The sequence below is a fragment of the Chironomus tepperi genome, unplaced genomic scaffold, assembly GCF_022539635.2.
Source record: "Chironomus tepperi strain 1889 unplaced genomic scaffold, CSIRO-AGI_Ctep_v1 contig_395, whole genome shotgun sequence".
NCBI lineage: Eukaryota > Metazoa > Arthropoda > Insecta > Diptera > Chironomidae > Chironomus > Chironomus tepperi.
Genome location: NW_027226517.1, coordinates 303,147 through 329,757, shown reverse-complemented (window position 1 = coordinate 329,757; position 26,611 = coordinate 303,147). Strand labels below are relative to the sequence as shown.

Sequence of the window (26,611 nt, the reverse complement as noted above, 5' to 3'; positions counted from 1 at the left end):
GTTTAAGGTTACCATTTGAATTCTGACAATATTACTCACAAGGATCAACCATAAGTTACACAATATATTTATAGCCATAAACTTGAGAGATAACACAAAGAAAATAAAACTTTAACCGATGTGTGGGATATGCTAATGGCTCAATAAACGATTATTATTATTATCAAACAATAATATCCTTAAATATTGCTACATATTTATTTGTTAATTAATGCCAACTGTTGTATTTTAATTAGATTCTATGGATATTGCGTAAAAATTCTGTGAAATTCAATGCGACATAAAAAAGGATCAAAATCAGCCGCCATGTTGGGCTTCAGGACAACTTCATGTCTTACCTTTAATACAGTTTCCTAGCTGATACGCTGTGCGCCTCGAGAATGTTTAGGGTTAATTTTCATCAAATTTGCAATTTTGAATATCTTTGAAGAATTTGTTGAAAATGAATTAGCTCAAACATTTAAGTTGCCAACAGTGTACTGAATAAGAAGTTGAATAATAAATAAGAATTATTAAAGAGAACCAAATGAAATTTGAGTGACCTTTCTCAATCTTATGATTCACATAACCTTGACCAAAACAAATCTAAGAAAATCAATCAATTTTGTCAATATTAAGGCATATTGATATGTGATTGCTTCTGATGACAATTCTAAGAAATCCTTTATGATTAAAACCTCCCCAACAATTGCCGCTAGGGATTTATTCATGCATAAAATACTCAATCCATAAATATTTTCTCTCAATTCAGATTTACTTTAACAAGCAAATTGTTTTGGAAGCATTTATCACTTGATGCGTTATCATAACTTTTGATGGCCATTGAGTAAAAGTATGGAAATTTAAAAATAGAAGCAAACTTGTTCCATCAAAATGTAATGCTGCAAATAGACTAGCTGTAAGCTCCCATGAATGACTGTTACATTAGCAAGATTCACTTCATCCTTCTCCATCCGATATGGTTCGTTTCAATATTGCTGAAGCATTCGATAATGCTAAATATGAATGAAAAATATTCAGACATGATATCAGACAAGCTATAAATAATTGACACTGTTTTTAACACTTTAAAAACTTTAATTATCTCACCTTTGATTAATGAATGAAAAACGTGCATTTTATGTATTTTTATTGTTGTTATTGAATTTGTTAGATATTCATTTTGTGATAACGACACTTATAAGTGCTATTATATGCCAATCTACCTTATCAGCTGCAACAAGATTTATTACAAATTTTACGAATTAATAAAACAAATTTCCTTTGGATAATCTCAAATAAATTTATGGGAATTTCCATTTATTGAGTTCTAAGAATTTCGCATTGCTCGAGCGAGAAATGGCAAAAATTGAGCGGTACTTAGCCATCAGGGCGGTATTTTGCCGTGTTAACGATAAAATGCGAGGTTTTGATAACAACACGGTAACCTTGCAAATAAATTGTGATTTTCAGATTAGAACAGTGGTGAACAACCTTTTATTGTTCACAGCACACCTTGATGATAAGACTCGAGCGAAAGCACACATGGCTTACAGAATTTCCGAAAATTTTAGTCGCTTCACTTGTGTGTCGCGGCACATAGGTTGCTCACCACTGACTTAGAGTGCAAAATTCCTCTCTCTTTTACTGACATCATTTACGAATGATCCCAAAAAGGGACTTCTTAATCTTATCATAACTTTAGAAAATTATTTGAATGATTACCAAGAACATTGAGTTTTTATTCCCAAGGTTGTTTCTCAAGAGACTTACGACTTACTCGGAAAATATAAAAATACGTTCAATACAAATACTCTTCAAAATTTCTTAAGAATAAACTTTTCATATTTTTATTATAACAATTTTTTAGCTTTCTTTAAGCTGTACTTTTTAAGAAATTAATTTCAAAAGTAATTCAAGAATTTAGTCAATTTTGTTATTTCAAAATTTATTATTATTTTTTTTGAATAATAAAAGAACAGGTGAAGAACCCGCCTTTAGATATCTTAGTGGTATTTCTGTACAATAAAAGCATGCTTTTTGTCTGTTAACGAATATATCAGACCCTCGCAGCAATTTAAAACTAATTTTGAATGAATTTGTGAGGAAAACGGACCGAAAATTGCTCTAAACTGCACAAGAATGCCCGGATTTTGGGAATATTCCTATCAATTTCTTTCAGAAAATGAATTCCAAAATCAAAAATCTTCCAATTTTCCGAACAAAAATGAAAGATTGTGAATGACATTTTCAGCCCAAATTCCTAAAAATTCCGTAAAAAATTTGGAAGATTTTAGGTTAAAAAAAGTTTCTGATTAAAACTAGGGTTTCTGGAAGCGGTTTTCCGAAAACCGCAAAACCGCACTTTTTGACCCTAAAATGCGATTTTTTAAAAACCGCGGTTTTGAAAGAAAAAACCGCAGTTTTAGAACTCAAATTCCTAAAAATTCCGTAAAAAATTTGGAAGATTTTAGATTTAATATTTTTATGTTAAAAAAAAAAAATTTCATACATTTGTATGAAAATTGAAAACCGCAAAAAACCGCAAAACTGCGGTTTTTGAAATTTTGTTTCTGATTAAAACTGATCAAAACTTTCAGGAATATCCTTGAAATACCGCCAATGTCGTGCAGTTAAGGCAATTTCCACCCAGTTTTATTCACAAATTCCTTTGCTACGAGGAAAGTGATTTCATTATAAATCCTGCATAGAAAAGTATTTGAACTCGAATGTCACTTTTGTTTATTTCCTTCCTTACCAAACTTCTTCGATGAAACCAAAATTTTAATAAAAATTCAATAGCCATCCATAAAACGTAACTTTTCTTCTTAAATTCAATTAAATAAAAGAAGTAATAAAGCAGAGAAAACCTATATTTAAATAGAAAATACCTTCACAAGGACGAAGCAGATCAAGTCTCAATTTTCTCATGAAATTCTACCTTAAAAAAATATCAAGATTTGAATTTCATGAAATGAATTTAATTTGCGATGAGATTCTTAAATTTACCAAGGAAATTTATATAAAAACGGAAGCAATTATCATCATTTAACCAATAAAATCCCACATATCTTGTTACATAATTCCAAAAATTAATTAATATACAGAAAAACTATAAAGGAATTAATTAACAACAAGTTTCACTACCAACTATATTAATAATTATACGACCATCCATCCACATTGTCTGATAATTAATATTTTACCTCGACCATAACTTAATTGTCCCGCCTATAAATTTTCAAATGTCACACTTGTTGCAAAACAAATTATTGCCTAATTTTTCAAATTTACATCACGTGCTGAAAATTAGAACATTTTTTATTCTCTTTCATGTCCAACAATTATTTGCAAAACAAAGGCACAGATTTTGTTTACTGTTGATTTCCATAACACCGCAATTGAGTCATCGAGAGAGCTTTTTGTGACTATAAAATAATTCCTCACACACCCACACAGCTACACACACACACTCACACATTCTAGTGCTTTAGGATCTCGAGCTCTTTCACATTTTCACAACTCCACACATCAAATTTGTGTATTTTTTTTTTCTCCATTCCTTCTGCTTTCATTCTCGCAATTCAGTTGCGACTTGAGCGTTGAACACAACAGTCGCGAATTACAAATTATCTCGTGGATTAATATTTTTACAAAACAGCTTTTGTGACAGAAAAGAAAAACAATTGAAATTTGTTAGTAATTTTCAAGTGCTAGTTTCGATTCGTGATGACTTAGTAGTTAAGTTGTGACTGTACAAAAACTCAAAATCATTAATAAATTGATTGCCTGTCAATTTAAAGTTTCATTATACTTATCATTGTGAGATTAACGACTCCCTGTCGAGAGTTCCTTTTTTTATTTAAGATTAAGGTTTTAAAATTAGTCTTCAAGTGTCTATAAATTTTGAGTTTTTATCGCTATTGGAGTTCTTTTTTTCATCTTTTTCAAGATAAAAGAATATCAAAATTGGTTTAAAAATACACTTTTTGTGAAGCTTGATTGCTTATTCATTGCCAGTTGTGAAGTTGTAAGGTGTAAAGTGAAGAAAATATAAAAAAATTAAAAAATGGGAAAAGACGAGCTGGATAATAAAGGTCCATCAGTGATATTCAACAATTCCGCAATCATGCAGTCGGTTGATAATGAAGAGTAAGAACATATTTTATTTATTTTTTTGAAATTTTTTATTTTAGCTGTTGAAGATAAGTTTGACAAATTTTAAGTGTCATGAAGTTTTAAAGTTGTGAAGTCATGGTAGATTATTGCATTGGGAATGGTTAAAAAATCAAAAAAAGGCATGCATGAAAATTAGTGAGGAGAATTTTTGAGAGTTGTGTAATACTTAGAAGGCTTAGTGGGTATGTGGGGATGTGGGGGTTTTTGATTTTGTTAAATAATGCAGATTTTGATTCATGATGTTGTTATGAAGTTCCTCAAGAATAATGTCTCAAGACTGGTTATGTAATTTCTAAATGTTTCTGAAGATGGAAGTTGAGTTATTTTGGTGACTACTTTGTGTACATTGTGAAAAATAATTTGAACTAATTTACAATAATCATTTAAATTCATTAAGTGTCCAGAATCAGACACAATGGTGAACATTGTGATTTTTACAATTTTTCAACTCAAAACTTGTAAAAATCAAGATTTTTTGGATTTTTAAATTGAAGAAAACTGTGAAAAATCCTTAAAAAGTACAATTTTTCTGAACTGTTCGAATTTTTTGACCATTGATTAAAATTACCCAAGTGAACAAAAATACGATAGAGCTTATTAATGGCAAGTTAATGTCCAGTTGACGACTAATTCTAACGTGTTTTTGTCCACTCAAATTAAATTTTGGGACAAAAACCACAAAATTTCCTCGAGCATCAGTTTTGCAAATTGAAAAAAAAAATTTATAATTTGGATGATCAGTCAAGTGACATTTAGAGCACAATAATTTAATCACATTTATTCTTATTAAAAAATTAAAATTAATTTTGATAAAAAACCTGTTTGGTACAGTTTTACTTTTATTTTTTACAATTACCTATATTAATATCCAATAATAAATAGACCGTATCACAACAAAACATTAACCGGCAGATTTCTGTCGATACGAATTATTGTAATGAGGATAATTTTACCAAACCAGTTCTGCAAGTTTTTTTTATTCCTTTTATTCTGAAATTTCATGTAAAAGATTTGGGTCATTTAAATTTAACCAAAATGTCTGAACAGAAATTATTTAAGAGTTCATGTGGCTTTGTTGGAATAATTTCGTTCCTATTTTTGAATTATTGAATTACGCCATGATTCATGTTAGGAAATAAAAGTCATGTGACTAGACTTGGCTTCCTAATTGTGATGGACATGATTTAAAGAAGTTTAAGTCAATAGTTACGTACACAACTGATATGCTGTTGATTAATTCTTTGAATAATATCTGTTCATGTAAATAAGTTGCATACCAGCTTTAAGTTTTTGATCCAGAGGGTGGGGTTAGGGGTTACAACGTCTCCTGTTGGAATTCTTAACAATAAAGTTGTCAATTAAATTCTTTTCTTGACGATAAAAATCAATTTGAGTCAACTTAATTAAATGCCGGCTTGTTCACCAGAAGAGTTTTTGGATAAAACATTCAAAAAGATATGGAATCTTTGTTAAATTTGTTTTTAAATTTGAGTCAATTTCGGGCTCTGATTAAAAGACATATAGTAGAATTCAGAATGTGGAACACATTTTATCATTTTGATTAGTTTGACATCCTTAATTGGTAGTGAGCAACCTTTTACCATTCGCGGCATACCTTGGTGATAAATCTCAACCGGAGTCGAACATGACGTACAGTTTATGGTATTTTGAAGCATATTTGACGACAAACTACTTTTCCGCGATATCTGTGGCTTACTATTGTCTTAAATCATTAAAATATGTATTAAAGCTAGTTGCAAATTCAACAACTCTGACTTATCAAACATAATACATCATGTTAATATACAAATTAACTCATTTTATTATTGAAATAAATTGTTATTTAAAATGCGATATTTTAATGACAACTCATCATTTTCATATTCACATTCAATGTCAGCGAAAAATTTCTCGTGTTTTTCTGTGTACTTAATTTAAGCTTTCTAAATGTTGACAGAAGTAAAATGTTGTTGGGCTCTTGTTTATATAACTAAATAAAATTCCATAAGAATCCTGCAAGCAATAAACATCATTTATCGGCCCTTAAAAAATCCAAAAAATTTATCTTATCATTTTTTGAAGGAAATTCCAAAATTTTTGAATGAGTTTTTGAAATAAATTGCTGATTAAGGCTGCTTGATACCACAAAAGAACAATGGGAGAGACAAAAATCACCTGCAAAGATAAGTCTGTGCGTCAATAATTAATTAGGGGTATGCCGATCAATCAATAGGCTCGACAATTATATCAAAATCATGTCTCCTAGCATTAACAACTTAATTAATTTTAATCTTACTACTTCAAGTTTTTGTTAACTTGGTTTTATCTTGGAGTGGATTTCTAAAACGAGTGTAACTAGATTAATCAACTGGATCTTGAAAAGGAGGGGATTTATTGAGGATTTATTGATTATTTTGAAATGTTTTGATAAAATGATTCATTTTTAATGAGGTTTTTGAGAATAGAAGTTTTTAAAGGAACAGAAGTTGAAGTTTTTTCAATGCTTATCAGCTTTTGATTGGGGAACGTTCGAGCCATCTTCTTCCTATTCCACTGTAACGCTAAGTAACAAAATCATGAACCAAATTTTGAATTCCGTTAAAAAAATGATGACCTCCTCCCCTTAAGTCAGTGGTGGGCAACCTGTGTGCAGCAGGACACTACTGTGTCTATCAAACAATTTTGGAAATTCTATGAATCAGCATGCATCGTGTGCCGTATCCCATTCCATTCGAGGCTAATGATCACGTTCCCTTAAGTCCATTGATCGATTGATCATCTTGTATTAATCTACATAAAAAGCCTAAACCTGATTCTAAGAATAAATTCTCTTCCCAAACATTAACATCTATTTTAAGAACTATAGTAATGGTTTATTTGACCTTTTTCTGATTAGAATGTCAGGTGATTTTGCTGTTTTCTTCATTCAACAAGTTCTTCTCAAGTGGGCTTTTTGAGGGGTTTTGAAAAATTTTGTCAATGCGTAAGAGCAAAATTATTTGTGATAAGGTTAAATATGAAACATGCGAAGAAAAATATAGTGGAACAAAAAGTCAAGAGGCTGGCAACAAATAAATGTGTCATATCCATCATACTGATAAAGTGATACAAAACAAAGTTATTAAAACTATCACATGACCGGGTGGGATTAATAATTGATGGATTGAATGTTTGTAGATTTTTTGAGGTATTTAAAGATTGAAATTGGAAATTATTCAATTTTGAAGCTAATTCTCGAGTGGACACTAAATTAGCTAATGGATAACTAGTTATAGGCACGATAACAAGTTGACAGACAACTCAATGTCCTGAATTTACATAAAAAAAGTCCCAAAACTTCCAGACAATCCCCAAAACACAAAAGAAGAAAAATAAACCTGTCCAGCTCAACACAAAGTCTCTTACCTGTATCGCGAATCAAAACAAAAACCGAAATATCCACAAAACATAAACAAATGGCAAGTTCAAAGAATTTGTGATCGCACAAATACACAATAATACAGCCAAAACCATAAGAATGAAAACACAAAAATGAAATGCGATGATGAATTATTAATCAAAGCAGAAAGCGAGAAAAACAATTGTTAGCATACATATTAAGTTGATTTATTTTTTGGATTTAAGCAGTTTTGGGATTGTAGTTGTTGTAATACTAAGAGTACTGCATGTGCTTTAAGTGATGTTTATGTATCATTCAGTGATACAATTAAGGACTTTTTGGTCAAAACTATCGAAAAATTATGGAAAGTCATAGAAATTGTCATATTGAGTTGTGTATATCTACTTTATGGATGGTTAATTAATTTGTCAATCTCACAACTTTGATAGATTAACAAGATTAACATCAGACTGATTTATTCTGTCTAGACCTTAAAATAGCAAAATTCGATGCTCTTTTTTAATCAGCGCACTTAAAAATAAACTTTTGATAAACTTTTATTAAAAAATTGGCTTATTTAGGTATTGTTCACATGCTGTTGATCAAATTGAGTGTGACATTTTCTTTACGTAATTTTTCATTGTTGGGGTTAAGTGTTTTGAGAGGAAACGAAACCACAAAGTTGTTACAAGATAAGATAATACAGGTTGTTGAGATTAGTGCAAAATAAATAAGAGTTGGATGGAATTTTTTTGGGAGAATCGCTCAATATATATTACCCACAACCGATAATATATTGAGTTATTCTCACAAAAAATTGTCGAAAAATGCACTGATAATATGCAATAAATTAGCAAGGTTTGTTGATAATTATGATTACTTACTCTTCAAAGTTATCAAGAGAAACAGACAGCGATTAGTTATAAATTTGTGGTTTCATGACAAGTAAGGTGTCAAGAGACCAAGACTAAGACCAAACAGTATAAAAAATACGTTATAACTAGTTGATGGCTAGTTAAAGTCCAGTTGATGATTAGTTTTAACGTATTTTTGACCTGACGACCAAAACCATATGAAGTCTTGAAAAATTCCAAATGCATTCTGAGCACAGAGCCTTGTATCTTTCGGCTACCACATTCAGTTCATACATCGCAACCCGTTCCACTCAGTTATATTTCTAAAGAACAAAATGGCAAAAAGCTTTAAATCTTTCAAATATTTAAAAATGCAACTAACCCCAAAACATGCGTCATATCCACAACTTCCATCCATAATACCAATTTCGACTTGTTTATGCATTCTTGTGCGAAATAAACAAAAAACCTGTTTATATCACAAAATTTCTTCATGCTTGATGTCCAAGACCATGGAAATGTTAATTTCATTCAATTTTTGATTTTTTGTTTATTTTGTTATCAACTTTTGATAAATGTTTTTCACAATAAAGAGAGAAGCCCATGAAAGTTAGTAATTTAAATAATGATTTGTTATTCGATTCTGTAGTAATGGGACGTTCGGAAGTTATGTAACAATTATATTACGTTACTGTTTTGATGTGGTGTAGAGGAAGATTGGGGTTCCTATTTAGACTCATTATTTTTGCCGAAATGTGCTGCAATGGGAAGGCAGCTGGAGGAGAAGTTGAAGGAGGTCTTCAAAAGTAATTCTTAGTGTTACGCATTTTCTGAATTATCCCTAAACAAATGGAAGGTAGTAAATAAATATCTGTAAAAATTTGTTAATGAAATAGTAATTTGTATGAAAAAATCTCGGATTTTTTATGAAATTGTCGAGTCATGACTCAACCCGAGTCAAATCCGAATCAACTTCGACCTCTGTTTTTGACCAGGCTCTGCAATAAGAGGAGTTATTGACTGCAAAATATCAACTCTTAAGTCGAATTTTTTTGCAATTTTTAACAAAAACTCCTTATTCTTCCACCATAATAAATAAAGAAGTTTCATCTCATTGACTCAAAACACAAACAGGTCAATGACTTGACATCATCATCTTTAACTTTCATAAAGACTTTATTATTGCAATAAATTTTTATAAAAAGTCTTAGTTGGAATTTATTTGAATAAGCTTTGATAGCTAAATTATATGAAAAATTTCAATGTAGCTTCATTTAATTCTCAAAGTCACTGAAATGTCATTAATAAATTTAATTTTAAAAAATAAAAATATTACACATGTATATAGGTAATTTATCGCTAGTAATGAGCCTGTATAGTAAATGGCATGCAAGAGACTAAATAAATATGAAAAATTCACACACAATAAATAAAGCCGTAGAAAAAGAGGCTAAAACATTATCTCGACGACATTGACGGCTGTAGATTCATATCATCATTTGAAAATAATATAATTTTATTGTTGCACTCCTGATATCATTTTTTGTATTTTATTGACGGTCGTACCTGAATGCTTACTCTTTATTGTTATAAACTTTATGACTTGATAAGTCTTTTTATCAGTCAATGTGACTAAATTAGATCCTCATAATGAGAATCATTTGTTATTTTTTTTAAAAGAACTTAATGAACTTAAGCTCTGGCATACGTCAGAAAGCTTATTTAGAAAGTAAATAAATAGAAAGTAGGGTTCGGGCAAGAACTGCATGCTTGCATCCCTGCGTTTTGGTTGAGTAGATTAACAGATTTCGGCTGTATCTTACCCAAATGGACAAAAATACTTTACAATTAGTTGATGGCAAATTAATGTCCAGCAGATGTCTAGTTCTAACGTATTTTTCGTGGAACGACCGCTCGGGTTATACTTCGTTCCAAGTTCGTCCATGGTTGCTAGCTTGCGTTCTTTGTTTGCAAACATGCAGTTTTAGACGGTCCCAAAGAGAATTTAAAGAAGATAGCCTCAATTGTGCTCTTGCATAACAAAAAGCAGAAGGGTCAAATGATCTCAATAGACCCGATTAAGAACCCGACTGATTCCAGTACTCTCCTGAATGCTCTTTTGTTAACCAATTCTATTCTATTGAGTTATAAGAAAATTAGAGGTCATTGAATTAAATTTATTATGCAATAATTTAGTAATTGAATCTGTAGTGACGCAAGCCTTATTACTCAATTTATCTAAACTAATTTAAATTATTTTGAGTATGACAAATCATTTTCTACTGTCTGAGTTAGAAAATTATGAAATGTTTGACGTTAAGTGGATGAAATTGAAATTCTGGTGATTGTGGCGTGGTGTCAATGCTCCATGCAATATTCCCGAGTGACACAAATGAAGAATGCTCTGCCATGGAGATTTTAAATGCTTAACATCTTTATTTGGCTGCCTTATGGCTATCGAAAATTGGCAACTTCCATTTCCTAACAATAAAAGAGTTTTAGTGGTGCTTTTAATGCAAAAATGTCAAAGAACCATCTTATTCCCTATTTCCAAGCATTTTTACACCAAACAGCTTTAATTTTCACACAGTATAGTTCCTCAAATTTCCATAATCCTCAAGCTTTAAAATTCTCTTTAAATTAAAAAATCAATGCCTTCAAGGAATAAAATTGATCCATAAAATAAGGTCATTAGATCTGCAAAAATAAACTTTCAATAGATTCGCAATATGATGAGTAAATAGCCGGCTTCATATCCAATTACAATTTCTATACTGGTAAGAAGAACATTTGATGCTATTTGACTGAACAGTATCAGATGAAAATGTGCCGAGACGAGGGTAATTTCGTAGTGATTACTTGAGTGTTGTAGGAGTGGGAATTATTGAAAATATTACAGACAATTTTTAAAAGCTTTTCTGAGAAAGAAATTAAATTTTTATTTATCGCTGATAATGTGAATGATTGAAACGTATTTGTTTGGGTGTTTATTGATGATTTTCTTGGAATTTTTGTGGATTTTATGATTGAATTAGAGAATTTAATGGTAGAATTTAAATGAAGATTTATTGACAGTATCTATTTAAATGGGACATAATTTATTGTTTATTATAATTTTGATCGATGTAAACAAGTTGAAAGTTACAATATCTTTTATAAGTTTGAGGATCAACAACCAATTTTCTTAGTAATTTAAAGTATTCGTTAAATCTTTTGTATTTTATACTAAACCTTTGTTGATTCCCTATTGTTATTTTCTTTAGATTTAGCCTTTATTTTTTCCTTTAGATGTTTCCTGCTTGAGTGTTCAAAAATTCTTTTTTCCAAAAATTCCACTTTTTATACTAAAAATTCCCGCAGTTCAAATTTTGAACTTTATTTCAACTTCTTTTTCAATTTTCGATACTTTTAAAATCCTGAATGACCGTTAATTTTCTTTTGTCGTTAATTTAAATTCTTAGAAATTTACAGTTCTGATTTCTTAAAATTGTGAACTAACTAATTACTTAAAAACCACTTAAAGACTATTAAAGTACGTCTTCAAAACATTACAACAACCTTCAATGTCAACAGTCAAATAATATGACTACATCCCAAAATTATTCAAATTCTCTACACAAGAAACACTCTAAAAACACAATTTCTACAACTAATTACTCCTTAATGATCCATACAAATTCATTAAGTATTTATGAGGCAAAAAAAAACATCTTTAGTAAACAGACCCAATATTTACTGTATTATCAGGCACGCTCCATAAATTGTTGCATTTTAAAGTGGAGAAAGAGAAAGAGACAGATTGGAACCATTTCTTTTTCGACAAGCGCGAAACTTGTAAATAAATCTGACATTTAAAAATGTTCAATCAGCTGAGCACTGACGACAATTATTTACGTTGTGTTAAGTAATAAATTCAAAAACGTGTTTTTGAGTTATTTTATTGCGTTAACTGGCTACGGACAAGCTTAAGCTGACGTAAAATCATAAATGCACTTAAATACATTCACAAACTTTCACAATTTGTCAGCCAGTTTTGCATTTTAATTAAAATTACAAAAAATTACGAGTTTTCTTCGGTGACTTTTACACATTTTTGCTGTTTACGGTCTGCTGAAAGTAAATGACAACAAAAAATGTGGAAACTCTGTAATGTTCACCTTGAATTAATGAAATTTCATTATAATAAAGTGTAAAACAAATTCTGCTAATTTGTATTAAGAATACGGAACGAATTGTTTCGTTCCCAAATAATGTTCTCTTCGTGGAATTTGTTGTTGCTATATCTTATGCTATTTATAGAACAATTTAATGAAGAACTCGGTTTTTTAATAAGCTTTTAATGATAAAATAAGTTCCATCATAAAATGTCATCGTCATGTTTACAAAGCTTAATGGATTGCATTAGATTAAGTCGTTCTGCGAAGTAAATGTTTCATGAGAAGCATGACAATGAAACTACTTTCAAGTTTGACTTTATACTTTTATTAGAATTCTTTTTCATTTGATACTTTGGTTTGGATACAGATGAGTATCCAATGACAGATTCTTGAAGTTTTAATGCTGATTGTTGAGTAACTTAGATGGGTTGTGCATGTTTCAATAAAAGGAAGAGACAGACAAGGGCAGACAATGTCTTTTAAAATCATAAAATTCTGCAAATTTCATGGTTTTTAAGATCATTTCTGATGTTTATTGTTGTTCTCTTAGGAGCAGATTTATGGTAAAAATATGCAGCTTTGCTGGAATTGACGGAAAAATTAAGCAATTTTTGAGAATCAATGACTTAATTTCCTCCGATTTCCTTTGAGCTTCAAAACCAAATATCTAACAAATCCAAAATTATTAAATTTCAAAATAAACATACAGCACAGCACCGCATCAACCTTGAAAATCAATCACATGTAAAGTTAATTAAAAAAATAAATTTAATTAAAAGTAAATTTAATTTACAGAAAAATCCACGATTTAATTGCTTTTTTCTTTCTATTTCTGTGTAAGGTTGACTTTTAACCTTTTTCTTTAGTTAAACGGATAAATTGCGAAAATGAGTTGACTTACTTGTGTTTACTTTGGATGAATAAGACCTGAATTCTAAGAATTGAATGAGTTTTGTTATCCTTTTGAATTGTTGTAGAAGTTGTCCGATTTGAAGGACTGTAAGATGATTCTTTATGTCAAAAACATCCAATTGTCATCCCTTTTTTGCATTTTAATGAATTATACAAAATGGTTTGAATCCTCGTTATTAATTTTAGAGTTTGAACAGAGTGGAATCTAGAGTGTCAAACCTTATAAAGGGTAATCTGCCAACGCCAGAGTAAGGTCTCTATAACCGAGTGGTTAGGAAAGCAACTGGATATCATTTTTATGAGTGATTGGTTCGATTCCCACCAAAAACCGATCTCTCAACCTAATAATTTAGAGCTGTCGATATGACAAGGATTCGCACAATGGTCATGATGTTATTCCTTTGTTTTGAAGTATCTCATAAAAACGTCAGAAAGTCACGTGCTATAAACTGTAAAAGCTCACATTTTCCCAGTTTCAAGTCTTGTTTTTATAGCATCTGCTCTTCATCACTTCCTTGGAGTACTGATAGGTTATCAGATGAATAAAACACTAAAGGCGCTCATTGTTTTAACTTTTTTTTTATTGAGCACTAAGTAGGGGTAATATCCCCTTGATATAACAATAGAATGGTTTAATCTAGCTAAGCTTTTATTTATTTTTGAGGAAATTGATAAAATGCCATAAAAATTACCAGAATGTAGGTACTTGAGATTTACAATGTTTAAGGTAGAAATCACGTATTTAACCATTTTTGGTAATGTCAGGTGAATAACAGTCTGCTTTAAAATGCAAGTCAATTGATTACAAATGGAACTACATTCTATGTTTTTTAACCCTAAATTACAATATCCTAATATGATTCTTTAAATAGCTAATGATTATGCAAAGACGCAATTCTGTAATATTCCCAATTAATTTATCCTTAACTACACAATTGTGCTCCCAAATCCCTCAGGTTTGGAAAGCTAATTAAGATAGTTATTAAGAATTGACAGCTCCGTTCATTTGATTGTATAATCAGAGTAGATATGCTCGATAAAATTCAAAGAAATGAAAGAATCGAAAATTTAATTAGCAAGTCTTTCCGAGAAAAAATATCCCTTTTTGTGTTGCTTCATCCCACTCCTATGAGAGTTTCCTATTTAATTTCCTAGAAAACTTTTACAACAAGTTCATTGGGAGTCAGGAAAACTTCTTCTTTTGCTATTTTATTGACATCAAATTTAACCTCGTGATGTCAATAGTAAGAATGCTCATGTTTCCGTTGAATTTGACATTGTTCTGCTGTCATGAGCAATATTATGAAGATTTTGAAGGTCGGGGAAATGGCATGAGGTAAGAGTGTAACTATGAAGAGATTCTACGATGCAATGGCATAAATCGATTTAAACCATTGCTTATCACCATTTCTAGACAATTTCGGCGGCTCTCTTTTATGTCACGGTACATAGGTTGGCCATCACTGACGTAAATGTCCCTACTATGATGGTTTGAGGTTACTATTTGTACTTATTGTGATGTTCAACATTAAAGCTATGCTTTGACAGTCAAAAAATAGCTAGAGAAGGAAGTCTAAAACAATTTTGATTCATAATCTTCCTTATATAACACCTGAAACTAGCTCTATGACTAGATTCCGCATTATCAAGTATTACGCTACTTCTATCAACAAAATCCTCGCTCATTTGCTCTATTTGGACGATTTACAATAATTTCTGAATCACTTTTGAAAATCTTCTAAGAATATTACCAACAAATTCCTCCATAGTCACTAACTTAACCACATAAAATGTAAACCAATTCTCATAAAATTCAAAGAACTTGATTCCACCGTGCTATTAATAAATTTCTCAAATTCTCTAGACATTTATTACATTGTGATGTTCCTTCTTGTTGCATAGAAAATTTCGTAGATAGCAGAAGAAAGTTTAACGTGTCTAAAAAAAAGTTGAGACACATGAACTCATCCCACATGACAGAAACTCTTTAAGCTTATTTTCTTGACATTTACAACCACATTTTCATGAATGAACGTGAATGTGAGTACGTTTTGGTGGTTTGCTTTGTTGATAATTTTGGATTCGGAAGATTAAAAATAAAGTTAGAATGGGTCTGAATTGAAATTATATTTTAGGACGTGGGAAATGCTTAACACGAGCAGCTCAAGTCGATTAATTGATACAAAATCCGTCACCTGACCAGCATGACTCTGACAAGGACTCGAATGCTAGAGTCTTGATGGCCCTGTAGCGGATTTAAGTCGAATCCAGGAACAAGACAGAATCACGCCGGGCTGGTAAAGAATTTGATTGATTAGCTGATTTGTGCTATTTTGGCGATACTTAAATAATTGAGATCATCGCGCGAGTGGCAATTAAAATTACTGATTTTATGGCAAATTCTCGTTAATTTCGCTTTGCAGCAAATGCGCCATGCAACACTTTTCTCTAAACTTGACTGTAGAATAAATTGTTGTAGATGCTGTTTCGACAATTCACTTATTTCAGCATCAAAAAGTTGCAACATTTTCATAAAAATTTCTCAGTACTGGAGCCAAGGTGTACGTGTGTCAAATTCATGCATGCTTAAATCTCCTGCTTACCATACATCAACTCCCTCGCAATTAATTCTTCTTTACAACTAAAAAAGTGTCAAATTAACTTCCATTAATGCACAGAAAAGGGGGAATATTTTTTTGGTGTTTTATCAACATCCACGCATATCCTACATTCATCCTTGTTCTGATTTTGAACTTTGCTTCATCTAATTAATCTAATAAAATTGCATAGAATGAGAAATCCAATAAATATTAATATCTACAAATTAATTTACTTTTACAGGGTAATTGAGACGAGACCGTTCTGGCTAAAAAGAAGATATCTTGTCGTTCTGATGGCATTCTTTGGATTTTTCAATGTCTATTCACTTCGTGTCAACTTGAGGTATGAAAAATCGCAGCTTTAATGTTATGGGAATATCCAATAACATTTTTATCGTCTTTCCTTTAGTGTCGCAATTGTTTCAATGACAGAAATTAAGAATGTAACATTAGAAAATGGAGATATCGTACAGGAACAGGCATTCAACTGGGATTCGACACAAAAAGGACTTATTCTTAGTTCCTTCTTCTATGGATATATCACAACACAGCTCATTGGAGGCGTTATAGCTGCTAAAATTGGCGGTAACAGAATTTTTGGAATTGGTATTGGAATGACAGCAATTTTGACACTTTTAACGCCGTTGGCTGCAAAAACACATCTTTATGTGCTGTTGGCTGTTCGTATTATTGAGGGTGTGTTCGAGGGTGTAAGTTGAATCGACATCCAGCTGTATTTATCCCAACTTAATCAATTCCATTAAAAATTTCCAGGTCACATTCCCTTCCATCCATTCAGTATGGGCCAGATGGGCACCACCACTTGAGCGCAGTCGTATGGCAAGTATTGCATATGCTGGAAATTATGCTGGTACTGTGATTGCTATGCCTGCTTCAGGATTGCTTGCAGCTGCTTACGGATGGGAATCAGTATTTTATGTATTCGGTTCAATTGGTGTTGCATGGCTTATCTTATGGATGATAATTGTACGAAAATCACCAGAAGATGATAAATTTATTACAGAAGAAGAGAAGAGATATATTGTTAGTAAGCTTGGAACAGCACATCACAGTCAAACTAAGCATATAAGTCCACCATGGAAAGCAATGTTTACATCACCTCCTGTATGGGCTATTGTTGGTACGTTTATGTCATTAAATGATATTTTTCCTTACACGTGTCTGAGTCATGTATTGATTGATGTTTGCAACAGTCACAACTTGTTAATTCCACAGAACTTCTTGGAATTTTACATCAAAAAAGTCATTCATTTTAAATTTTATCATCTCTTTCAGCTAGTCACTGTGCCGAAAATTGGGGATTTTATACTTTATTGACGCAATTGCCAACATTCTTGAGTGGTAAGTTTCAATTTTCTTATCCTATTTGTTTAGGATTAAATGTAAATAGTGGCTTGAAAATGTGAAAACTTATGACGAAAAAATTTTCTTTTTCCTTTTCAGATGTTTTCAATTTCCATTTAGAAAAGACTGGATTTGTATCAGCTGGTGAGTAATTTAGAGGAAATTCTAAACGGTTTAAAGTTTGAATTTTTGTAAATTCGTTCAAAATTTGAATTTTACAAAACCGTTAAAAGATTTCAATTAAAAAATCGTTCAAAATTTGGATTTTATTAAACTGTTCAAAATTTGAATTTTACAAAACCGTTAAAAATTTGAATTTTTTAGAACCGTTAAAAGATTTCAATGTTAAAGAACCGTTCAAAATTTGAATTTTACAAAACTGTTAAAAGACTTCAATGTTCCAAAAAGTTCAAAATTTAAATTTTACAAAAACCGTTAAAAGTAAAGCAATTTCAAAATTTGAATTTTACAAAACCGTTAAAAGACTCAAAATCTCAATTTTATATGATCGATAACCATAAATCCTCAATTTTCAGTTCCATATCTCACAATGGGTCTCCTTCTCTTCGTATCCGGTTACTTGGCCGATTGGAGTCAAGTTAAAGGATATCTCACAACCACCCAAGTCCGTCGTTATTTTAATTGTACAGCATTCTTCGCACAAACAATTTTCATGCTTCTTGCTGCATTCCTCTTACATCCCGTCACAAGTATTGTTTGCATAACAATAGCTGTCGGTATTGGAGCATTCGCATGGAGTGGATTTGCAGTAAATCACCTTGACATTGCACCACAATATGCATCAATATTGATGGGAATATCCAATACATTTGCTACGGGTAAGTCAACAAGAATGACTTAAAGTGATTGATTGAGAATGACAATGTTTAATTTGCTCTTTTGTTTCTAGTACCGGGAATCATAAGTCCTATTCTGACTGGATATATTGTGGAAGATGGAGTAAGGATAAATGACTTTTGAGTTCCTTGTTAATTTAACTAATGACGGAAAATTTCTTGCATTTTATAGACAGTAGAAAAATGGAAAATTGTATTCTACATTAGTGCTGGAATTTATCTCTTTGGATGTCTTGTTTATTGGTTCTTTGCATCAGGTGAAGTTCAACCATGGGCAAGAGTTCATGAACAACAAGCAGCTGAGAATAACAGAACAGATCCCGAGAAAAATAACTTACCACCACCATACACTTATACAAATGAAGGAATTGAACTTAAGGACGAATAGCGATTCCGTAAATTTAATGAATTCAATTATGTTAAGGATTCACAACGTAATAATTATAATAAATATAATAATGATGATGATTACATTAATATGTATTATAACATTCATAAATGTGATTAAGTGTTTTATAATGTGTGAGAGATTTCTTATTAAGAATGAAAAAAAAAAACAATGTTAGAAGCTTTAAGTTGATAATTTAATTATCGTTACACGAGAAAAAAAAGTATTTTTAGATTTTTTGTTAATAATCATATTTTGGATTGTCCCAGTGATGAAATTATCGTAAAGTTGATCAAATTATATGTGGTTGAGGAAGCTTTAGCGATAATTTACTCAATGGGAAATCTGAATTTTCAAAATAAAAATTAAGTACTTGAAAAATGACTCAAAAAGTGTCAAAATTATTTTGGTAAATTTGCATTACAGATTTTAGGCTTCAAAATGACTTGGACTTGATTATTTCGTCGAAAATTTTATATTAATTCGGCTGAATATTGGAGCTAGGTAACGCTGGATAAATAATCGAATCAGGGACATAAAGTGTATTGGGAACAGCAATAGAGATGAAGCAGGATGGAATCGAAGTCGACAAGAGCTTTTCCATACAAAATCCGAGTAAACTTCGAATTCTGGAAATGAAAGCTACAACATTACCTTACGAATGGAATATTAATATACTCAAGACTGTATGATCCTCAAGGGTATTTGCGGAACACTAGTAGTTATTTTGAAGATTTGACAGTACACTTTCCAAAAGCATTTCTTTGAATTCAATTAAGATCGATAAAGTGGCTTTTTGGTATTTGGCGCAGCGTACATATTTTTCTGTACGGCATCCATTAGTGCCATGGAGAATCTCAATGAGAAGTATTCGCCAGTAGCGCGGTATGGCTCGGAGTAATGGAATATAACTGTCGTATAGAAAAGACAGAAGTTCATTTGATATTGAAAATTGGCAAGTGATAGCCATCGATAGAGTATATTTCAGGCATCATCTGAGGTAGGCCATAAATCACAATTGATCTGTAAAGCCAGCAAAGTGAGTAAGTATGTAAGTAAAGTGGTTATCTAGGTTTTTGTAGTCGACAGATGCTCGTTACTTTGTTAGATGTGAGAGTTATAAGTGTGTCGAATGATATCCAGTAGTATTAATTGATCACTTACGTATTGAAGGTATCATTACTCGATTATACATAAGTTTCAAAACCAAAAATTCTTGTTTAATTACTGGAACCTTTTTCCGACTTGTATCTAAACCGATTTTCGCAGTAATTAAGACACAAAATGGAAAAAAATAGAAACTTGCTAAAACAGCAAGGCTAATGGAAAAAATACCTGGAGATCTTCCGACTTGGAGCCTAGGTTACTACACAAGCCTTTACATTTGACTCTATTGCATGCTGACCACATCAAAAACCTTTTAAGGAGCTAATCATATCTCAATCTTAATATTTTATAATTGCCAGACAAAAAGCTGATTAACCAGAAATAAACCACTCATTAATAAAGACTTATCTATCAACTCTTTTCTAGTATTTGTGGCTGCATGATATTTTTATTTTATTGCAGTGTAATTTAACGGAGAGATAATGAGAATAGCTTTGCTGTCTCATATAGCAGACAGAGTATAATGTTCAGTGACTCTCATTTCGGCGTTGTGATAGGTTGTGGATTTTTTTCTTAGAAAGTTACGTTATCATCAAGTCGAGGTCACTTTTAAGTGACTTTAAGATTTAAAGCTTGAATTTTCTTCATCCTTGAATCTTAAATTTTTTGAGTTTGAATCTTAAAAATCTTAAATTTCAGTCATAGTAAACATTTTGAGTATTAAAATGGAAAAGGAAAGTCAGTCGTAAGTCATCTCAATTTCTATTCATTCCTTATCTAAATGACAACATAAAAAATAGACCCGCCAAATTTTATTCATTAAATAAATCTTCAATGATGTTTATTTAGGATAGATCCAGTGCCTTTTTGGAAACGAAAGCGTTATTTGATTGCATTACTCACGTTTTTTGGATTCTTCAATGTCTATACATTGCGTGTTAATTTAAGGTGAGGATAATTTGATTTGACTTGAAGGTTTCTTACAAGTTATGCTTAGTATTTAAGGGAATGAGAGTGTTGTGAAGCTTTTTTAAGCATATCTGGTGTAGAATAAGCGATATTAGAAGCTAACATCCTATGAATTGGTTCCTGGAGTCCCTGCTCGGCCCTTTTACTAGTTATGAACTTGACATTTGTGTGCTTTGTCATAAAATGTCAAGTTTGTAACTAGACATACAATTGACTAATCTTAACTTGCTTTATTTTGGTATGATTGTCATTTGTGAATGGCTTATTCAAACTTGATTGCTTTGTTAGCTGTACAGATCAATTGTGATTCATGGCCTACCTTAAGTGGTGCCTTACGCTGGCTCTACTGCTAGCTATCTCTTGCTTATTCTTAACAGACTTCGTCTGTCTGGCATGCTCTACTTAAATATACCAATAAAGCATTCTCATGAGCGTTGCTCTAAAGTTACTCTGATCTTGAGAGCACAAACAATGCCTATTATGAAATACCATCCGTATTGCTGTCTACCAACAAGCTCCTTACCCTTTCATGCTTCCATTAATTCAATTAATTCTAAAATTCCAGTGTCGCAATTGTGTCAATGACAGAAATTAGAAACGTTACATTAACCGACGGAACAATCATCCAGGAACAAGATTTCGACTGGGATTCAAAGCAAAGAGGGGTTGTCCTTAGTGCATTCTTTTATGGCTACATCACAACGCAGTTTATCGGTGGATATTTATCACTTAAATATGGCGGAAATGTCATTTTTGGATGTGGAATTGGAGTGACTGCATTGTTGACATTACTGACACCATATGCTGCAAGTGTGAGCATTTATGCACTTGTTGCTGTTCGAGTTATTGAGGGTGTGTTTGAAGGGATGACATTTCCTGCTTGCTTTCATGTTTGGTCTAAGTGGGCACCGCCGATGGGTAAAAATTTGTTATTCATGCAAACTTCAATTGAATCTTTAATTCATCTTTATTTTTAGAAAGATCCAGAATAATGGGATTCAACATGGCAGGCTTATACGTAGGAACTGTAGTTGGAATGCCATTTTCAGGCATATTAGCATCAACATTAGGATGGCAGAGCATTTTTTATGTCTTTGGTGGAATTGGAGTTGTCTGGTTTATTCTATGGCTACTCATTGTTAGGAAAAGCCCAGCTGATGATCCACGACTGTCTACAGCTGAACGAAATTACATCATGTCTAGTCTTGGAGATGAACCGAATAAACTAACAGAAGTTAATGTACCATGGATGAAAATATTCACATCTGGTTCCGTTTGGGCTATAATCATAGCTCATTTCTGTGAGGCTTGGGGATTCTTTACAATGTTTACGCAACTTCCGTCATTTTTGAAAGGTAATTGCTCTAAATTCCATACTTACAATGTCACTGATAAAGCTATCAACTTTTAGACATGCTGAGCTTTGATTTAACATCGTCAGCCTTATTATCAGGTGTTCCGTATCTTGCACTTTCAATTTGTGTCTGTTGTTCTGGTTATCTTGCTGACTGGTTCCAAATGAAAGGAATTTTATCAACCAGAAATGTTCGACGTATTTTCTGTTGTGGATCTTTTGCAGTTCAAGCTTGTCTCATGATACTTGTTGCATTTGTTATTGACAAATTTTATTCGGTATTAATACTTACATTTGCTGTTGGTGCTGGAGCATTTTCTTTGTCGGGATATGCTGTTAATCATTTGGATATAGCACCAACTTATGCTTCGATTATTTGGGGAATTTCTAATACACTTGGGTCTGTTCCTGGAATTGTGAGTCCTCTGCTGACTGGATATATTGTCACAACTCCTGTAAGTATATCAAATGATCATTTAAACTGTTTTAAACTATTTTGATCTTCAATTATTTACAGACTGAAGCTGAATGGCAAATAATCTTCTACATAACAGCTGGATTTTATTTATTTGGAAGCATAGTTTACTGGTTTTTGTGTTCTGGAACTTTACGGCCGTGGGCAAAACAGGAACCAATAGAATTGTATTAAAAATGAAATTTATCTGTTAATGTCCAATTTTAGCCGTTAGCCGAAAATTTAAAATTTTAAAATTCGACCAGTGTGAAGTTGGCGTTAAATTTTGAATTTTTCGGCTAACGGTTTTTTTTATAAAAAATTATTTATTGTGAAATTGTAAAAATAAATTAAATTATTGCATAAAACGTAGATGATTTAATATATTATTAGTGTCAATACATTGAATTCTATATAAGCTAGTTGCATCCAAAAGATTTTCACCGGAAACTTCCACAAAATGGTTAAAATAAGAATTTTATTGAAAATTTTCCGGTTTGTTTATAAACAAAAAACTTTTTTGAAATGAAAATTAATATTTTGCCACTAATTGCCTGGTATTAAAGGACAGTATCACTAAATTCAAACTATGCAACAGTCATCAAATGAATCAAAAGGTAAGCTTTGTATTTAAACTGGATTTCTAATTGATTGTAAAATATTTACTGGATCTCAACATTTTATTTGCAGATTTTAAGTTTTTAGTGCCAAGCACTAGTAAAAGTACTATCGATCTGAAGAGAAAGCATGAAAAGGACCAATCTACAAACCCACAAAATGTTAAGCAACTCAAAGTGTCAACTGAAGGAAGGCTTATGATTGATGATTTTTTGGATTTTGGAGCTACTCTAGAGAAATTAAAGGATGATGCTAAGATCAATAACTCAGAATTGTCTAATGATTATTCAGAATTTCCATATTATACAGATGTTCAAGTTCCTGTCACCACAAATATCCCAAAACCCACAAAATCTATCAAAAAGCAGAATTCATTCAGGATTCCAAAAGCAGTCACAAATCGGAACATTGTACCATTAACACCTGAAGGAAGCTTCTTTGGATTATCAAAAAGTCACAAACATTTCTTGTTGAAATTAAGAGGAATTACAAAATTATATGGATGGCAGGAACAGTGTCTAAGCTTAAAAGCTGTCGAGAATCGAACAAATTTAATTTATTCAACGCCAACAAGTGGCGGTAAAACTCTAGTCTCAGAAGTTCTCATGCTTCGTGAAGTGCTGTTAAGGAAACGAAATGTGATTTTTATGCTTCCTTATGTCTCAATTGTCCAAGAAAAAGTGCATGAAATGATGCCATTGGCTGTAGAGTATAACTTCCTTATTGAGGAATATTGTGCAGGAAAAGGTTCAGTTCCACCAGTCAAACGACGAAATAAGAACTCAATTTACATCTGCACAATCGAAAAAGGTCAAATACTGCTGGATAGTCTCCTTGAAGCTAAGAGAATCAATGAAATCAGCTTAATTGTTGTGGATGAGCTTCACATGCTTGGAGATTCTCATCGTGGTCACATTTTGGAGTCGTTCCTGACTAAAATCCTTTACCTTGAACATATACCGATCCAGATCGTCGGCATGTCAGCAACAATATCAAACATCGATGAAATTTCTGATTTTTTAACAGCTGAGACATTTACTTACAATTTTCGTCCAATTGAACTCAAAGAATTTGTAAAAACTGGAACTGAATTGTACAAAATTGACCATAAAGCTAAAAGTCCATCAGAAATCATCAAAAAGACTGACAAGGTAGTTGGGCAAAGCTACACACCAGAAATGCTTAAAAGAGACACTGATCACATTGGGTATTTTGTCTACAAGCCAGCTATGGACTCATCATGTCTAATTTTCTGTGCAACAAAAGCAAATTGTGAGAATGTGGCATTGCTGATTGCTGGAAGTTTACCAAAGGAACTGGTGAAGAAGAAGACGGACGAGAAGAAGAATTTGATTGCGGCACTTAAGTTTGATTTGAATGGATCCATTTGTCCTACTTTAGCGAAGACGATTCCTTTTGGCGTTGCTTATCATCATTCAGGTAAAAGGCTTTTGGGATTAATTAAATCCAATGTTTAATCCTTGGATTAATTTTAAATCCAATGTTTAATCCAATGTTTTCTTACAAATTCAATGTTTATTGCAATTTCTCACCCAATCCAGGTCTCACAAGTGAAGAAAGGAAGCACATCGAGGATGCATTTCACTCTGGCATCCTTACAGTCATATGCTGTACATCAACATTAGCAGCAGGAGTCAATTTACCAGCAAGTCGTGTGATTATTCGTGCACCATACGTTGGAACTGAATTAATATCACTAAGTCAATACAAGCAAATGATTGGACGAGCAGGAAGGGCTGGAAAGTGTGAAAAAGGCGACAGCATCTTAATGTGTGATAAAAAAGATTTTCAAAAAGTTACAAAAATTTTGACATCAAAAATTGAAGATACAGTCAGTGCTTATATTAAGAATGCTGCGCATTTTCGTGACTTGATAATTAATTTAATTGGAACTGGATTGTGTAAGAATTTTGAGGAACTTCATGACTATTCAAAATGTATGCTAGCTCGTGTGCAGCAGGATAGATTCGAAATTGATGTGAAGGCAATTTTCATTGAGACTTTAAAGGAACTGCTGAATCAAGGTCTAGTGACGCAGAAAGTTTCAGTCCAAAATTTCAAAACGACCTGAAGTATTGAAATACTCATAAAGATGAGAAGATTGTCTATGCTGAAGATCATTTTGAGATTAGTATTTTGTGTAAAGCAGCTGTAAAATCTGGAATGACTTATGAGGATGCATGCAAACTTGAAACAGACTTGAGGACTGCTTATAACAATTTAGTGCTGTCTCAATGTCTTCATTTGCTGTATGTCGTTGCACCAAAAGAAGCTGTGGATTCAATTTACTTGGACTATAAAGTTTACAGTGACATCATCCTCAAATTAGACTCATCAATGCTTAATACAGCACGTGTTATTGGAATCGACGAAAAGACAGCAATGAAAATGATAAGAAATCCAAATTTTCAGCCAGATAAGCTGTATATCCAGAAAAGATTTTATGTAGCATTAATTCTGTTTGATCTTTGGAATGGTCAGGATGTATTCAGTGTGTCAAGGAAGTTTAAAGTAAATCGTGGAATTGTACATAAATTGATGTATGCAGCATCGTCGCAAGCTTACAGTATTTTCAAGTTTTGTGAAGTTTTTGAGGAATTTTGGATATTTAAGGAGATTATGGAGCAGTTTTCTAAGAAATTGGCTTATTGCTGTTCTACTGAGCTACTTCCGTTGATGGAATTGCCGTCTGTTAAGATTGTGAGTGCTTTAATCCAATCGGATTTAAATTAAATCCATCAATATTTAATCTATAATCTACTTCCTTACAGGCTCGAGCTAAAATGATGTACGCGGCAGGTCTACGTACAATTGCTGATATTGCAGCCATAACTCCCGAGGAGCTTATCAGAACTATTAAGAATATCAATAAGAAGCAGGCAGATCAAGTTATTAGGGCAGCTAAAAATACATTGGCAGAACAAGTTGACACATTGAAAGCTCAAATGTTTGAGATGCAAAAGGCTTTAAAGGATGCAAGAATGACAACTGGCAATACAAGTGGACTTGACAAGAGCTAATAGTTTATTGTTTTGTAATTGTTTTATTGGAAATATAGTTACAATATGAATTATTAATTTATTTACCCTAATAGTGATTGTCTCTTAGAAATTGATTATGATCAACTTGTATATTTAGCAGCAACAGTGAAATTCCTAAAATTGAATTGAATCACGATTTTCGATTTAACATTCTTATAGCTAAGCTATCCGGGTTTGATGCAAAGCTTAGTTCTATGCCAACTCAATCTCTTAATCTCTTGTGAAGAACATAATTGTTGGAACTGCTTTATTAGGAAATCTACAATACTAATTTATAAAGAACACCGCGAAAATTGGAAAAGCTTCCAATCCAACCTAACATTTTTGCTGATTCATCGCACACAAAAGGAGGAAATTGGATCAAAATGATTCCAAAT

The 26,611-nt window shown here is 32.0% G+C and overlaps 3 protein-coding genes across 3 annotated transcripts; all 3 read left to right on the top strand.

Annotated features, from left to right (window-relative positions):
• Window positions 1-3,630: 3,630 nt before the first annotated feature.
• On the top strand, window positions 3,631-19,052 carry LOC139096593 (sialin-like). Its single transcript, XM_070648328.1, has 9 exons — window positions 3,631-4,131; window positions 16,302-16,403; window positions 16,470-16,770; window positions 16,835-17,201; window positions 17,357-17,422; window positions 17,525-17,569; window positions 17,962-18,264; window positions 18,336-18,385; window positions 18,455-19,052. Exons 1-9 carry the CDS (start codon window positions 4,049-4,051, stop codon window positions 18,668-18,670), a joined length of 1,533 nt encoding a protein of 510 aa, XP_070504429.1. The 5' UTR covers window positions 3,631-4,048; the 3' UTR covers window positions 18,671-19,052.
• Window positions 19,053-20,323: 1,271 nt separating this feature from the next.
• Window positions 20,324-22,922, top strand: LOC139096563 (vesicular glutamate transporter 1-like). Its single transcript, XM_070648300.1, has 6 exons — window positions 20,324-20,522; window positions 20,627-20,725; window positions 21,312-21,664; window positions 21,724-22,101; window positions 22,158-22,555; window positions 22,618-22,922. Exons 1-6 carry the CDS (start codon window positions 20,503-20,505, stop codon window positions 22,747-22,749), a joined length of 1,380 nt encoding a protein of 459 aa, XP_070504401.1. The 5' UTR covers window positions 20,324-20,502; the 3' UTR covers window positions 22,750-22,922.
• Window positions 22,923-23,037: 115 nt separating this feature from the next.
• On the top strand, window positions 23,038-26,335 carry LOC139096592 (helicase POLQ-like). Its single transcript, XM_070648327.1, is given in 5 exon segments — window positions 23,038-23,171; window positions 23,245-24,612; window positions 24,735-25,271; window positions 25,274-25,893; window positions 25,965-26,335. Coding segments are annotated over 5 exon segments (2,802 nt in total). The 5' UTR covers window positions 23,038-23,143; the 3' UTR covers window positions 26,214-26,335.
• The last annotated feature ends 276 nt before the right edge of the window (window positions 26,336-26,611 follow it).

Bases quoted from the DNA above. Each gene is read 5' to 3' on its own strand.
- LOC139096593 (XM_070648328.1), top strand. From the start codon at position 4,049: ATGGGAAAAGACGAGCTGGATAATAAAGGTCCATCAGTGATATTCAAC. The intron at 17,202-17,356 runs GTACGTTTATGT...CATCTCTTTCAG, and splicing joins TCCTGTATGGGCTATTGTTG to CTAGTCACTGTGCCGAAAAT. The intron at 17,423-17,524 runs GTAAGTTTCAAT...TTTCCTTTTCAG, and splicing joins ATTGCCAACATTCTTGAGTG to ATGTTTTCAATTTCCATTTA.
- LOC139096563 (XM_070648300.1), top strand. From the start codon at position 20,503: ATGGAAAAGGAAAGTCAGTC. The intron at 21,665-21,723 runs GTAAAAATTTGT...CTTTATTTTTAG, and splicing joins TAAGTGGGCACCGCCGATGG to AAAGATCCAGAATAATGGGA. The intron at 22,556-22,617 runs GTAAGTATATCA...AATTATTTACAG, and splicing joins GATATATTGTCACAACTCCT to ACTGAAGCTGAATGGCAAAT.